Raw genomic sequence first — 15,749 nt, forward strand, 5'->3', positions numbered from 1 at the left:
CTGTTTTTTTCTCCTGTCTTATAGTAACTCGGAAGCTCATTAAGGTTGGAAGCTGGTCGGAGCTACATCACACTATCCATCGGCCTTTTCGGTATATTTAGTAAATCAACTTTGTTTATAATGGCATGTATAGGTTAATTTGCCCATTGGTAGCATGTAAATGTTTTGTTGTGATTAGCCATTTGAATGGCTTATGTTTGATACATTTTGATATATAAGTATATGGCCTTATCATGATTGATGTGTGTTTTGGTATGATTGAATAATGGTTAACTAATAGGCCTATTGAGGCATGGTTTGATTTGGTATAGTTGGTACAAATATGTTTATATATGTAATTGATCAATTTGATAAGCATGGATACTCGGTCATATATGATGATTTGCCTTGCATAAGACTTGGTTTGGCTTGATTTGAATGCTTTGTTATGGTTTGTTGATGTGTTAAAGTGTTAATGTAGGTGGAAGACTAATTGGGTGAGAAATGTGGCTTGGAAATGACCTATTTTTGTCCACACGGCCAGAGACACGGGTGTGTGTCTCACCCGTGTGTGACACATGATCAAGTGACACAGCCGTATGTCCCTTGTAATTTGAAAATTGCACAAGTCAGTATACTCAGAATTGTTCACACAGCCTAGCACACGAGCGTGTGGTTTGGTCGTGTGTCCCCTGTATCTTTTAAATTGCAAAACAGAATGCTCAAATTACTCACACAACCTGGCACACGGGCATGTGACTTGGTCGTGTGACCCCTGCACCTTATTTATGCAAGTCAGTATAATTACACGACCTAGCACACGGGCATGTGTCTTAGCCGCGTGACCCAAGCAATGATCTCCCAAGTTTGGACACGGGCTGGGACACGACCGTGTGCCCCTATTTCAAATGTCCAGACGGCCAGAGACACGGGCGTGTCTCTTGACCGTGTGAGACACACGACTTGACCACACCGGTGTGTGTCCCCTGTATTTAAATTTTTTTTTGATGTTTTCTGAAAATTTTTCTGAGTACCCGGTTTAGTCCCAACTTGTTTCTAATGTATGTTTTGGGCCTCGAGGGCTCATATAAGGGACAATATGATTAGTTTTGATTGGTTTCTGATATGAATGCTAAATGATATAAAATGTCTAATATAGATCTGTAAATTTTGGTAATGCTCCTTAATCCTGTTCCGGCGACGGATTCGGGTTAGGGGTGTTACATTACCTAGCCTGTGCACGAAAAACAAAACCATACGCTGAGTAAAACTCAGTGGTATTTCTATAATCCGAATAATATAAACTTAATATAAGTATTTAAAATACAACATGCAATAAGCAAGCCATGTTCAAAAGTTTCAATTCAATAATATAATTTTTTACTCATTCCTTTTTCACATTTACTAAGATTTCACATATTCAATTATATATATGTAATATACATATCAATGGTATTTTATATAACATTTGAATATATCAACTCATGCAATGACATGATTCATCTCTTTGATCACTACTTGAATTCATTTCAAGTTTCACATCTCATTTCATCATTTCATATTTCATTTCGTATTCATTTCTCATCTTTTCCATTTCAATATTTTCTCATCTCATATTCATTTCCCATTTTTGCCATTTCAATATTAATCACATAAACTTATTATTTAATTTCCCCTATTAACACGACTCGGACTCGGACAGATACACGGATTCAACCAACACACCAGTTTGGCACCCAGTGCCTTATTGGATAAATCCGAGGTAATAATTGTGCCTAGCGCTATATAAATTGACACCCAATGTCTCATCGGTTAAACCGAAGCAAATTGACATCCAGTGCCTCATCGACTCAAGGTCGAAGGAATCCCTAAACTCTTCCTATCCTATGACATGCCATCTATATCCGACTTAGCCCGATACAATTAATAGGGTTTCATTTCACTTTTCAATGCAACCAATGTCTCAATTTCATGAATGTATATAATCACATATAAGCATATATTCAATTTGATAATAATCACATTTTTCTCAATACACATATATTCATAATCAATATATTTTATAATATACAAAATCAATCCATTTCATTATCAATTATGAATTTAATTCAATCCCAAAGTACTCACCTCAATGCTTACCATATGCAAACAACTATATATGCAATAATCTACTATTTAATTCGGATTATAGAAACACAAATGGTGAATTTCAAGCTATTCAACGTCGATTTTATCCTTCCCCTTTTTACTCGAGGATTCCAGTACGACGTTAGCTACGAAATAAAACAATTAAATCACATTAATTTTACACATTTCAGTTTCACATTAAATTTTAATTTTCACACTATATTTTGCTTATTCTTCAATTTAGTCCTTAAACCGAGACTAATTTTAACCTTCACAATTAACTTCATATTTTTATACTAATTTCACTCTAGACCACATTTAGCTTCCTCTTTTTCAATTTGACCCCTTAATTTTTAATTTTTCACAATTTAGTCCCTATTGTTCAAAATCAACAATTAATTCCACAATTTAGCCATTTTCCATTTCTAACTTAAAAAATCTATCTATTTAATCCCTAATACTTAAACTATTCAACAATGTCAACATCTAAAATCTTGAACAATACTAAAAATTACAATATGAGTCGGGTAACCCTAAGTACCGAGATTCTAAAAATGTAAAAATTACAAGAAAAAGGACTAAATTGCACTAACCAATTTGAATTTGAATCTCAAACCCCCTTAGCCGTGCGTGACTTTTCTTCTTTCCTTTTTCTTTTTTCTGTTTGCATGTAACAAAGAATGAAACATTCTCTTCCTTTTCTTTTGATTTTATTATAACTATTATTATTATTACTTAATATAAAACATACATTAAAGTTAACATATATAATATATATTCATGCATTTAACTTAGCCCATGGTCGGTCACCTATACACACGTTAATTAAGTCGCACAATTCCTACTTTAACCTCTTTAATTTATTTTAATTTATAATTCAACTTTTAACTTTAACGTGATTTAGTTCTGTATCTTAATAACTCCTTATTTCACAAAATTCACTAATTTAAAAATTTATTAGCTATTAAGTTAGTCTCATAAATATTTAATAAAAATATTTATAGGTCCGATTTACGGGTACAGAGTCTCGAGAGTACACTTTCCTACACCCTTGACTATCGGGTCGTTACATTTAAAGTATAAGGAAAGCAATGTATTTAAGAATTGTCTAGTTTAATAATAAATATAATTTAAAAATTATTTTTGTTTTTATTTCTATGTAAATTATATTTTCATGTAAAAAATATGATAAAATTAGATAATATGTAGACATTGTAGTTAAAATTTTAAAATTATTAAAAGGTGAAATATTAAAAGTTAAAATTGTTAGCATGAAAATGTTATAAGTTGCCACGTATAATAAAAAAGAAATTTATTGACAGTTATTGTACAATTTTAATGTAACCGGTCCAAAGTAACTTAATGCTAGTTTAGCAATACTTTTGAAAAATGTTGTGTAAAAGTATTTTGATAAATACTTTTGAAAAGTTTAGTTTAAAATTTGAGTGTTTAGCATTCTTGTTAAAAAATATTTTTGAGAAATAAAATGTTCATTTTAGACATATTATTATCAAGTAACAAATATGCATTTAAATAATGTTTAAATTAATTAATATTATTATATTTTAATAGGAATATAAAAAAATTATTTTAACTTATAATAGTAATACTAAACGCTTAAATTTTAAATGAAATTTTCAAAAAAAAGTTGTTCCATAACACCTTTTAAAATCAATTTTCAAAAAGAGCTAATAAACAACCCCTTCACCTATCCATTAATAGCACATTGAAAGCCTAATTAGCGCAGAGCAAAATTTGGGGGAATAATTGATGCACAGGGGTTTTTCTGTTTTACAGCCAGAGATCGAAATACTCACTCCAACATCAAGCTTTTGCTGATTTGCAAATAAAAAAATGAGAGGATTACAGCTGCCCTTGAGCCAAACGCAAAGAATACGACTTCAAAGAGCATTGGAAAAGCTTCAGTCTCTTTCTTGTAAGGCCAATTCCGACGCTTCCGTTACCGTCGCCGATACCATTCCCGTCAACTACGAAGACGCTTTTCTCAAGTACCCCCATCCCCCAAAATTACTCAATTAAGCTATATCTTTACCTGAATTTATATATAAATTGATTAACACTTTTTTCCTTTTGAAATTGTTTAAGAGGGCATGGGACAACGGACCTAAATGGCGATTTGGTGGCAACTCTGTGTGGCGTGGTGGAGCGCATCAACAAACTGGTCTATGTACGCGCCTTACGCGCTAGGTATTCTTAAAAATTTTACCGTTCAGTTCAAATGCCTTTTTTTTTTTGTGGTAATTTGATTGATTTCAAATGTTAAATCATTTAGGTACAAGCCTGAGGTTGGGGATATCGTAGTGGGACGTGTAGTTGAGGTAATGCCTAAAAATGCGAGAAAAATACTTTCACCATTTCTAGATTGCAGGAAGTTTCTTTATATATATTTTATGGAAACAAACTCAATTGATTCTGCATTTTTATACAATTTTTGTAGCTTTCTTTTGGATTTTTTAGGTTTCTCAAAAGCGATGGAGATTGGAGATAAATTTCAGCCTAGACGCCATTTTAATGCTTTCCTCCATGAACATGCCTGATGGTATTCAGGTAACTAGTATATCAATTGTAACTTGTACTACCCTTTGACACTAAACCAAGACTTTGATGGATCTCTTAAAATATTCAGTAGAAAGCATTGAGAATATTTGCTGAAATTGTATCAAGGTAGGATGTTGTATTAAGAGTTCAGCAGTCCTATATCCTAGATTAGGAAAACTGTTTTATTCGGCCTTCCATTGTTTTTTATATTGCTTCATAGTATTCTTAGAATTTGATCTTAATAAGAGTTATTAGTTTCTGATCGTTTGTTTATTTTAGTTTGTTCAAATTAGCTCAAAGATTAATAATTTGTTCTCTGCATTAGTTATTGTTGGATAATTTAAATTAACTGGATAAATAAAAACCACACTCTTGATTTAACTTGATTCCCTACTTGTTATGTTCTTTTTTTTATAAAAAAAGTTGCAAAGTGACTCTAGGAGTTTCCCTTGACCTTTCATAAATTTCTGGCCCGATCATCTTGCAGTGGGAAGCTACACGGGCTGAATTCACAATAATCCCTAGTGCAAAAATCTCATACTTGACAATGGAAGCAGAAGGAACTTTTCCCCTTTTCTAGAGAAAAAGAGACCTTTTCCTCTAGAGGGAAGAGGTTTCTTTCACTTGTTGCTCTTCTGTCTCTACTCTTTAATTATCTGATAGTTAGAGTGTCGGTTTGTATTTATTTATCTTAGTAAGGATCAGAGTTCTTTTATTGTCTCTTTAGATAATAATTGTGATTAGCTGAAGTTAAATTGCCAAGAGAAAAGAAAGTCTATATTTTTAAGTGACATGCTAGAAGATTGACTCTGATGGATGGCTTATCCCACTGAGTCCAACAGTTCTAATTAACCATATGTCCAGTTGGGGGGGGGGGGAATGCTTATACTGGCTGCTTATTCGATGTGATATGTTGACTAACCATAATTGTCTTATTAGATTTTGCTCTGTTGCTTACAAGTTTTCTTGTTTTAAATTTCACTATTGATTGTTAGAGGCGGCGTACTGCTTTGGATGAACTCAACATGCGTTGTATTTTTGAAGAGAACGATGTTGTCTGTGTAAGTGTAGTGGCATACTTTTTGTTTATTGTTTTATATAGTTCCAATGTAAACATGCTATATGACAACAAATGCAATAAAATGATAAACATCAATGTTATATAACATTCTTTTTCTTTTCTCAGGCTGAGGTTCGTAATTTCCAGCATGATGGCAGCTTGCAACTCCAAGCAAGAAGTCAAAAGTATGGGAAGGTATCTAATTAGAAGGCTTTTGTTTATTCCTCGTGCTTTTTTCTTGCTTGGTTGTTCAGTTTCTGTGTGTTTATCTCTTTATTAAGCAATATGTGACAAAAGAACAACAGTATAAGCTTTTTTATGCAACAGGTCTTGAAAACAATTATGAATCAGAATCAAATGGAGAGAATAAAGCATTAGCTGTTGTCTGTTTGTTTGTTTTCTTTCCCGGTTTATGTTTAGAGAAAGTTGGAACTTTCTGAATTTATAGTGCTGCAAGCCAAATCTTTATGTTGCAACTTGCAATGTAGCTAGTTACTTTAACTTAGTCATGAAATTGGGCGGTAAACTTGGATATCACCCAAAAGGAAGGGAAATAGGGTGCTCAACAAGACCCCAAATCAATTTGCTCCATGAAGCATTTCTGTGAATCAAAACCAGGAGAGAAGTATTTAGGTTATTAGGAACTTTATTTATTTTTTCTTTTTCTTTGCGGCATGAAGACATAATCCAATTTTGTTTCTGTGAATCCTTTGTACTGATGCATCCTATGCATTTTGTAAGTCTTGCCATAAAGTTTTGTTGCTTCAATTAGATTTTTTTCATACAATACTCTATTTGCTTGCACTGTCTTTTTTAATTATGCTTTTGCTGATGGAATTGACATGTACACAGCTTGAGAAGGGTCAATTGCTCATAGTTGATCCTTACCTAGTGAAGAAAAGCAAACAGCATTTCCATCACCTTGAACAGTTTGGAATTGACCTGATACTCGGACGTAATGGATTCATATGGGTTGGTGAACATGTTGAAGCCAGAGACAGTATGGTAGTGGATCAAGCTAATAGTTCTGAACAATCCAGGGTTCCTGAAGAAAAAAACCAAACTCATACCCCTCTAGAGATGAGGCAGAACATATGCAGAATAGCGAATGCTGTTCGTGTGCTGTCAACTTTAGGTTTCAGTATCGATGCAGATTTGATCTTGGAGACAGTTGAGTTGAGCAGCACAGTGAAAATTGACATACATGACATGCTAGGCTCAGAGTTTCATGTTTTGGTTGCGGAAAGGGAACCTGAGCGGAGAAGCTTGATGGGAAAGCGGAAAAGATGATGTGATATTCAGCTGTCAGCAGTTATCTTTCAAGGTAACATCGCTAATTTGCTACAATGCGAGGAAAATGGTGAACCTAGTGCAAAATTGTTCCCGTTCATAACCATTATAATTTATTTTATAGAATTTTAATGGTTCCGGCAGAGATGGAAGAAACGCCATGGAATTTAGAGGTTTATATATGCAAGGAAAAACTACACTAAAATGTAGAGCTGAGACTGTTAATAGCATCTAGAATGAAGGTTCCGGTAGGCTGGGAAAGAAGAAACAAATATGAGCTTTACATTTTTAAATTATGAAAGAATTAGTGAATGTCCATGATGAATCCGAGGAACACAAGGCAAGACAATTTCATTGTAATGGTAATTGAATAATGAGAATTAGGATGTAAATTAAACACTTGCCTTCATAATCTATCTATTTGAGTGTAGCTCGAAAAAGTTAAAATTCACTTCAGTCATTATTGATTCGAATCGAACAGCTTGAATGAGCCAAGTTTGGGCTATCTTTACTACCTAACTAGTAGCCTGCTGCTATACTTATCATGGCTATTCCTGATGCTGCTCATTTTACAGTTTTTCTTGAACAAATAACTCCTTCCCTACAGAATAAGAAAGTGAAATCATCAAAAAGGAGATAGTATTCCTGGGTTACCTATGTTCAACTAATTTTTGAATTATTAAGATACAATTATCGGCCATTAATTTTGTCACGATTAAATAATATATAAGTTTAAATTTATCAATTATTTGGCATAAAGGGTTTTAAGTCTTGCAAAAATGGAAAGGCCGAGTACCATGATGTAGATTTGTACAAGATACCAATGGATCGCATGGGGTTCAGATTTCGATCAAGAAATTTCCAGATTCGATAAAAAAGATAAAAATTCAGATTAATACAGTACAAAGGAAAAGGATGGCAGTATGTTGTATGCATCTGTTACAAGCCACGTCAGTATACCCTGCTAATAGTCAAGGTCCGTTATTTCGCCAACGAGGAATTTTGCGGCTTAGAAATCAAATCATAACATATAAGCACACACGACTCACTCTTAAAAAGTCAGCGGAAAGACACCCAATTAAGGTCTTTTTGTCTTCATTCCTAGCTACAATCCTTTCTTTCGCATGGTCCTTGAAGAATATGGGATTGCGCCGGGGCAGCTGACTGATTTATCTTGGTGGATCTTGATGGAATACTTTCTACACTGTAGCAGCCAGAATGAGCCACCCATGCTCGGCGTCTTCCAACGTTCTATTGTTTAGAAGTCCTGACTTAAGGGCCTTCGATGGGGATGTCTTATTTTAGTGTTCGCCAAGGCCGCAAACTCATTCTCAAGGATTGGGCTCCAAATTTTCGCCTAGATTGAAATAAATTCATTCTGGTCAAAAGCAGACTCACCAGCAGTTTCAATTTTCCCACAAAGTGGTTAATTCCTATAGAGCCTACTTGTCCCCAAACCCAATCCTTAGACACCGAGATCGCCATGGTGCAAGTTGAAAGGCTAAATCTCGAGCGCACTCTGGAGTTAAGAAAACTCTTCACCGTTAGAAATATCTTTCGTTTCTATTTGAAGGGAATGAACCCAAATGGTTGGCGGGCATCAAACCTTTATCTTGGCGTGAGTTCTAAGATGGTTCAATCTGTTGAAGAGGCGTGACCATTTAAGGTCAATAATGAGTTAAATTAGGCTTTAACTGGGAAATGGAGGGAGCCCATTGATTTCTTCTATACTGTCTACAATATTCCTCCCCGCCACTGGATTTCCTCAACTCTGAGATTCATGGGTGAGTCATTGGGTAGAGACTTAGTTGAGAACATTGCTGACCTCACTGTTCATATTGTAGGTCTTACTTCTCTCTTGCCCCCATCACCTTTATTTTAGCCCGAAGTCATGGATGTAGAGGCATTGTTTGAGAGTGCGCAATAGGCCATGAATGCAGTTGATTCTAGAGCACGAGCTGGCAGTAGCAGTCACAAGAGGTTGAGACTCGAAAGAGGGTCCTCTAGCGCCAGGGATAGTAGCGACAACAGGTCCTGCCACAGGCCTGACAAGCAACCAATCCTTCTAGAGAGTGAATCCCTGCTCCTCCAGTGAGCATGACAACATTTCGGTTAATTTACCTAAATAATATAAAAAAATTAAATACTGAAATAGGTCGTTAGCTATATATGAAAATGATATGTTTTATTGGGTCACGCCTATCTAACAGGCACAACCACTTTTTTTATATTAAAAAATATATTTTTACTTTAAATAAAATATTATTATTTTATTTTTATTAAAAATATTTAAATATATGTACAGGTCAAAATACAGTCAACAGGTCAAAATACGGATTAAAAATACCCGAGACTAGTCGCGCTTATCAGATAGGCGTAACCGGTCGCGCCTAATAGGTAGGCTGACCGCCTCCCTGCGCCCTCTCGCCCACACAGACTTCTTGCCCTCAGTGTTCTCAAGACAAATACACTGCATTGGCAGTGTTGAGTCCCTTCACAAGGGAAAAAAGAAGAAGAAGAAGAAGAAAGAAAGAAAAAAAAAGGTAATGTATTATTTTAGTAAATAATTTTGTTTATAATTTAAAGAGTTCAATTAAGATGTTGTGAAATTTTGTTGTTATTAATTATTATTTATAAATTGTTTATGTTTAGTGTTTATGGTTTTGGGTTAATATTTTGTATGAATGTAAATTTTTTGTTTTTATAATTATTTTAAAATTAATTTATTAGTAATTCGTGATTATGTTATAAATTGTTGTGTTTGTAATTATTTTAAAATTATTTTGTTAGTAATTTAGGATTATGTTATAAATTGTTGTGTTTAGTTTAGTATTTGGTGAGTTTTAGTAATGTAAAATTATTTTGTTAAACATTTTGTTAGTAATTTATTATAAATTGTTGTGTTTTGTGAGTTTTAGTAATGTAAATTTTAAAAAAAATTTATAGTTATTTTGTTAGTGGTTTATGATTAGGTTATAAATTGTTAGTGTTTTGTGTTTTGTTATAGTTATTTATTTTGTTAGTAATTTATGAGATTAGGTTACAAATTGTTAGTGTTGAGTATAGGGTTTTGTGATTTTTAGGAATGTAATTAAAAAAAACAATTTTATAGTTATTTTGTTAGTAATTTATGATTAGGTTATATAAATTGTTAGTGTTTAGTTATGTGTTTTGTGATTTTTAGTAATGTATTTAAAAATATTTATAGTTATTTTGTTAGTAATTTATGATTAGGTTATATAAATTGTTAGTGTTTAGTTTAGTGTTTTGTGATTTTTTAATGTAATTTTATTTGATTTTTATTTATTTGAAAATTTTTATTGATTTATTAAAATGTTGATTAAATTTGTTGTTATATAATTTTATAGGTTGTTTGAAAGAAACTAATCGGTATGTTTCTATTTCTATTTTTATTTTTTAATTGTATGTTTTTATGTTTAAATAGTTTATATTTATTTTAATTATATTATTATTGTAAACTAACACAATTTTTTATTGTAGGTAAATTATGAGAAATTATGAGATATTTACCGTGTTTTTTGTTTCAGAAATTTGAAATAATTTATTGTATTTTGAAACAAATTAAATGAATTCTTTTTTAATTGCGATTTGCAACAAATGAGTTCTTTGATTAATAATAATCACATATCAAGTACTATTAATGAGATGGTAACGAAATTTTTATTTGATGCTCATGTTATTTGTAGAATTAAATTATATTGTATTAACTATTTTGCTAATTTAATAATGTCAGGGCCCATACTGTAACACCCCTTACCCGAGACCGTTGCCGAAGTCGAGCACGAGGCGTTACTTGACTTAACTTACTAGTTTGAGACATAAAAATTTGCTTTTAAAATTAATTTTACTATTTTCAACAAACCTGTCCAATTGCATAGCAGTTACTAAATTAATTATAACTCAAGTTACTAAACTTAAAATTTAGATCCGTAAATTTTCCCTGAAACTAGACTCATATATCTTCCTACCATAAAATTTTCAGAATTTTTAGTTCAGCCAATTAGTACATTTTATTAGTTAAAGTCTTCCCTGTTTCACTGTTCGACTGTCCTGACCTCTCATCACTAAAATTCAATTTTCTCATTGTATGATTTTGATATGGTGTTCTCAATTCTTTCTACAGAAAAGAGACTCATTAAGGAATCTAGACATATAAATTACAACTCATAAATATTTTTGTACAATTTTTAATGATTTTCTAAAGTCAGAACAGGGGACTCCAAAAACAGTTCTGACCATATCTAACTAAAATCCACATATCTCAGAATATAAAATTCATTTTTCTACACCGTTATTTTTCTATGAAAATAGACTCAATAATATTTAATTATATATATCATTCACCCTATAATTAATTTTATAGTATCCTTGGTGAATTTTCAAAGTCACGTCACTACTGCTGTCTAAAATCTGTTTCATTGGAAATTTTTACTTTTTCACAATTTCTAGGTATAAACTATCACCTAGGCATTCATAATACCAAACATATTCTTACTTAGCCATTTTAATAGCTAAATATTATCACATATTCACACATCATCCTTTAGCATTATCATAAGGACATACATTCAAAATGACTAAGTCCCTATACATGCCATAGTTCAACATTGATCATCATAAAATACCGAGTTGTTGTGGTTGATAGTGTGGACGCCTCCACGCCTTTAAGATCCTCAAGTAGCTTTGCAATACTATAAAAGAAAGAAAAATAAAAGAATTAAGCATAAAGCTTAGTAAGTTTACAAGTAAATAAATAACAACACTTAACACAAATAATTATAACCCTAATTTCCTCTTTACTTAATCTCTTACCCGTTCTCTTGCTTGTTCACTTAGCTAACTCATGATTATAACTTACCCTTCTCTTGCTGAAATATTGGTTCTCAATTGATAACATAATATGTTCTTAACTCTTATAACTCACTTGAATTTGCTATTTATGCTTTTACCTGAACTTTCATGGAACATAATTTGTTTACTAGCCCGTTGAGCCACATTGGAATAATAAGGATACTTGGGTCTCTTTTCTGATAATAACATGCCAAAGCCATGTCCTGCACATGGTCTTACATGGGATGTTTCTTGTATCGCCAATGCCATATCCCGATATGGTCTTACATGGGAGTTCTCATATCGGTGCCCATGCCATGTCCTGCATATGGTCTTACTGGGACCTCTCATCTTGGTACAACGCCATGTCCTGCACATGGTCTTACATGGGACCTCTCATAATCTCAATGATGCCAATGCCATGTTCCAAACATGGTCTTACATGGATCTCATCACCCAAATGTCATGACATTTGTATCCGATACATTCCAAAAGTTTCAACGGGACTTTTTAATACTAATTCTCTATCATATCATACTTGAGACAACATTAAATAAATTTATGAAATAAATATATAATTTCTGGAAAATAACAGCATTAATAATAATTATTGAAATATTGCATTTATTTACCGTAAACTTACCTCGGTACAAAATATAGCCAAATCTACCCATTTAGTCTTCAACCTTATTCTTTCCTTTGTCTAACCTCGGTTCTTCTTGATCTATAATAGCAAATTTAGTTTATTTAATACTCACATTTACCAAAACAGCCCTCGACTTTAACTTTGGCAAAATTATGATTTTGCCCCTAAACTTTTACATAATTACACTTTTGCCCCAAAGCTCGGAAATTAAACTTCATCTCTTATTCTTATATTTTATAACATGCTGAACATTTTTCCCTTCTATGACAACATCAAATTCTTACTCTAACACTTACCTATGAACATTAAGTATTTTACCGATTATGTCAATTTACTCGTTTTCACTTAAAATCGACAAGAAAAAGTTGTTTAACATAATTTCTAGCTTCATATTCTATCATAAAACATCAAAATAAACATATTTCACCTATGGGTATTTTTCCAAATATAAACCCTAGGTTAAATTATTGCTAGAATAAGCTAAATTAAGCTACTAGGATTCCAAAAACGTAAAGAACATTAAAAACGAGACTTGGAATTACTTACTATGAGCTTGAGAAAGTGAAGAAACCCTAGCTATGGCTTCTTTCAAATTTGGCAGCAAGAAAAGATGATGAACACAAAATTTTCACATCTTTTTCCCTTTTTAATTCATTTATTTACTAAATGACTAAAATGCCCTTACTTAAAAAAAAATCCTATTTCACTTATCTCATGTCCATTTTTGTCCATCACTAACTAATGACCTAATTACCATATAAATACCTCCAATTTAAAATTTCATAACAATTGGACACCTCTAACATGTAGAACTCAACTTTTTCACTTTTTACAATTTAGTCCTTTTGACTAAATTGAGTGCCCAAACGTCAAAATTTTTGAACGAAATTTTCACAAAATCATTCCGTGAAATTTTAGGCCATAAAAATATAGTAAAAATAAATTTTTCCTCATCGGATTTGTGGTCCGACTGGGCCAAAAATCGGGATGTTACACATACCGCGTATTGTGGGGCCGTGTTAATAGTGTAGGGTTTCTGCCAGATGAATGCCTAATGGCATACTTGGAGTTAGTCGGGTTTGGATCAGCGGCATTGACTCGGATTTTTGATCTGCAATACGACTTGATTTCCGCTTTAGTTAAGCGATGACATCCGAAGACCCACACATTTCATTCGCTGTGCGGGGAGTGCACCATCACTCTAGAGGATGTTGCACTATAGCTCGGGCTCCCCATCGACGGGAATGTAGTCACAGGCGTAAGTTCGATCTTTAGGCTGACTGCCTTTTGCTATGACTTGGACGCTCGCCAAGTGAGGGGAAATTTACTAGTTTGAGGTTTTCATGACTAAAGGCAAATTTTGAGTATTTGTCGAGTACTGCCAATGAATCGGAGGTGATGCAGGCCGTTCGAGCATACGTTATGCACCTTATAGGGGGTGTACTCATGATGAATGCAAACGGCAATGCGGTCCACTTGATGTACTTACCATTATTATCCAATTTGCATAACACCCGTTCATACAGTTGGGGTCCGCAGTGTTAGCCATGTTGTAACGCGAACTTTGTCGGACGACAGATCCTTCTGTGATAGACATAGGCGAATGCCTCATACTTCTGCAATCGTGGGCGCTTTATCGGATGCCATTCTTGGCATCCATTAGTCACCAATCATATGTATTTCCACTCGTTAATAGGTGATGAATTTTTACTCGTTATAACAATTAGTTGACTTTTTTTCGGATTATATTGTTCTAACAATTTGTTTTTGTAGATGGAGCACTAATCCGGGTATCGGGAGGTCATACATGGTTCTGATATATCGTCTGATGATCGAGAATCATGCTGGAGAGGGGGTAAGTTTTTCCAAAATCAATTTAATTTTATTATCTCATCTCACTCGACCCACGTTAATATAACAATGTTACTAACTGTGCAGTTCATTTGGATGTCATATTCTGTTCTAGAAATTATGGCGATTATTCCCTCGTCTGCCCACGTCCACTCAAACCTATGGTGCATTAGTGCACCCATTATCAAATTTTAGACAGTGGAGTGGTATCATGGTGATCGAGTGCTTCGGTAGTTCGATTGCATATAGTATATCCTGACACTGCTAATACAATTGGGGGATATCCATCGAGTTAACAGGAGGGGGAAGCATGAAAATGATTGGGGAGAAGTGCATGAAGAATATATCACGATGTGGAACAACCGGTTGGAGAGGGTACCTCAGATGGATCGTGCTTTGGATTTGCAGCCCTCGTTAGAGTACATACAGTGGTACTGTGAGATAGGGAAACTGTTTTTGTTTGGTGGGCGGTCGATGGTAGTCCCCCCGCATACGACACGACTTGGGCAACCCCTTCCAGATCCGCATCATGCACCAGAGACGGAAACAGAGTCGGAACTACACTCTAGGGATAGTTCTTATCATCCAGATTTGGGGGCGATGACTATTTCTGTAACACCCCTTACCCGTATTCAACTCCGAAATAGGGTATAAGGCATTACTAGAACACTTACATATGTAAACGTATTAAACTGAGTTACAAAATTTCATTCAAATTTAAACTCTTCAAATTTTTAACACGCTTTTATAATTCTTTACAACATATCCTCAAAATATTATATTCATAACAAATAGGGCCTACGAGACCCGATACTTACTCATGTAATTCAATGTTTCATTTCCATTTTATTCAATTTACAATCTTTCATGTTCACAATTCAAATCAATTTCTCAATCCAATATATATATATATATTTCAATACCACAATAATTCTTTTAATTCAAATCATATCACTAGAAACTTCCATTTAATTCATATACACTTCAATATCGTTAAGTTCAATACTAATACGTATTCACCATTTAACTCAACGCTTATCGATTATATCATTCATTAACATATTTATAAAATTCTTAGTATTACAATGAAAACATCACTTAAGCTTAAATAACAACATCAAATCAACTCATCATCCCCTTTTTGTCATTTTATTCTTCAAGTATGAACTTAGTACTTCATTTCCTTTCCACACCCATTTCCTACGAATATCACACAAAAAATGACATATCATTCAACCATATTCAAAAGCTAGTACATTTACACATAATTCTTTTTGGAATTAACCACATGATAAACCATTTCAAGTAAGTTTACATAATTTAAACATTACCACCCTTTCCATGATCACAAGCATATTCCCATCTAGGCACTTACCATTTCAATGC

General features: G+C 33.4%; 1 protein-coding gene across 2 annotated transcripts; it reads left to right on the plus strand.

Annotated features, from left to right (window-relative positions):
• Positions 1-3,797: 3,797 nt before the first annotated feature.
• On the plus strand, positions 3,798-7,466 carry LOC105777669 (exosome complex component RRP4 homolog). Of its 2 annotated transcripts, XM_052622772.1 has the most exons (8): positions 3,798-4,115; positions 4,213-4,314; positions 4,400-4,445; positions 4,585-4,674; positions 5,661-5,726; positions 5,852-5,920; positions 6,578-7,049; positions 7,140-7,466. In XM_052622772.1, the coding sequence occupies exons 1-7, from the start codon at positions 3,961-3,963 to the stop codon at positions 7,013-7,015; spliced, it is 966 nt and encodes a 321-aa protein (XP_052478732.1). In that variant the 5' UTR covers positions 3,798-3,960; the 3' UTR covers positions 7,016-7,049; positions 7,140-7,466. The 2 variants fall into 2 exon arrangements, with proteins under 2 accessions (XP_052478732.1, XP_052478730.1); XM_052622770.1 differs by having other exon boundaries at positions 3,800-4,115; positions 6,578-7,466.
• Positions 7,467-15,749: the final 8,283 nt, after the last annotated feature.

The sequence above is a fragment of the Gossypium raimondii genome, chromosome 10 (genome assembly GCF_025698545.1).
Source record: "Gossypium raimondii isolate GPD5lz chromosome 10, ASM2569854v1, whole genome shotgun sequence".
In the NCBI taxonomy this organism is placed as follows: domain Eukaryota; kingdom Viridiplantae; phylum Streptophyta; class Magnoliopsida; order Malvales; family Malvaceae; genus Gossypium; species Gossypium raimondii.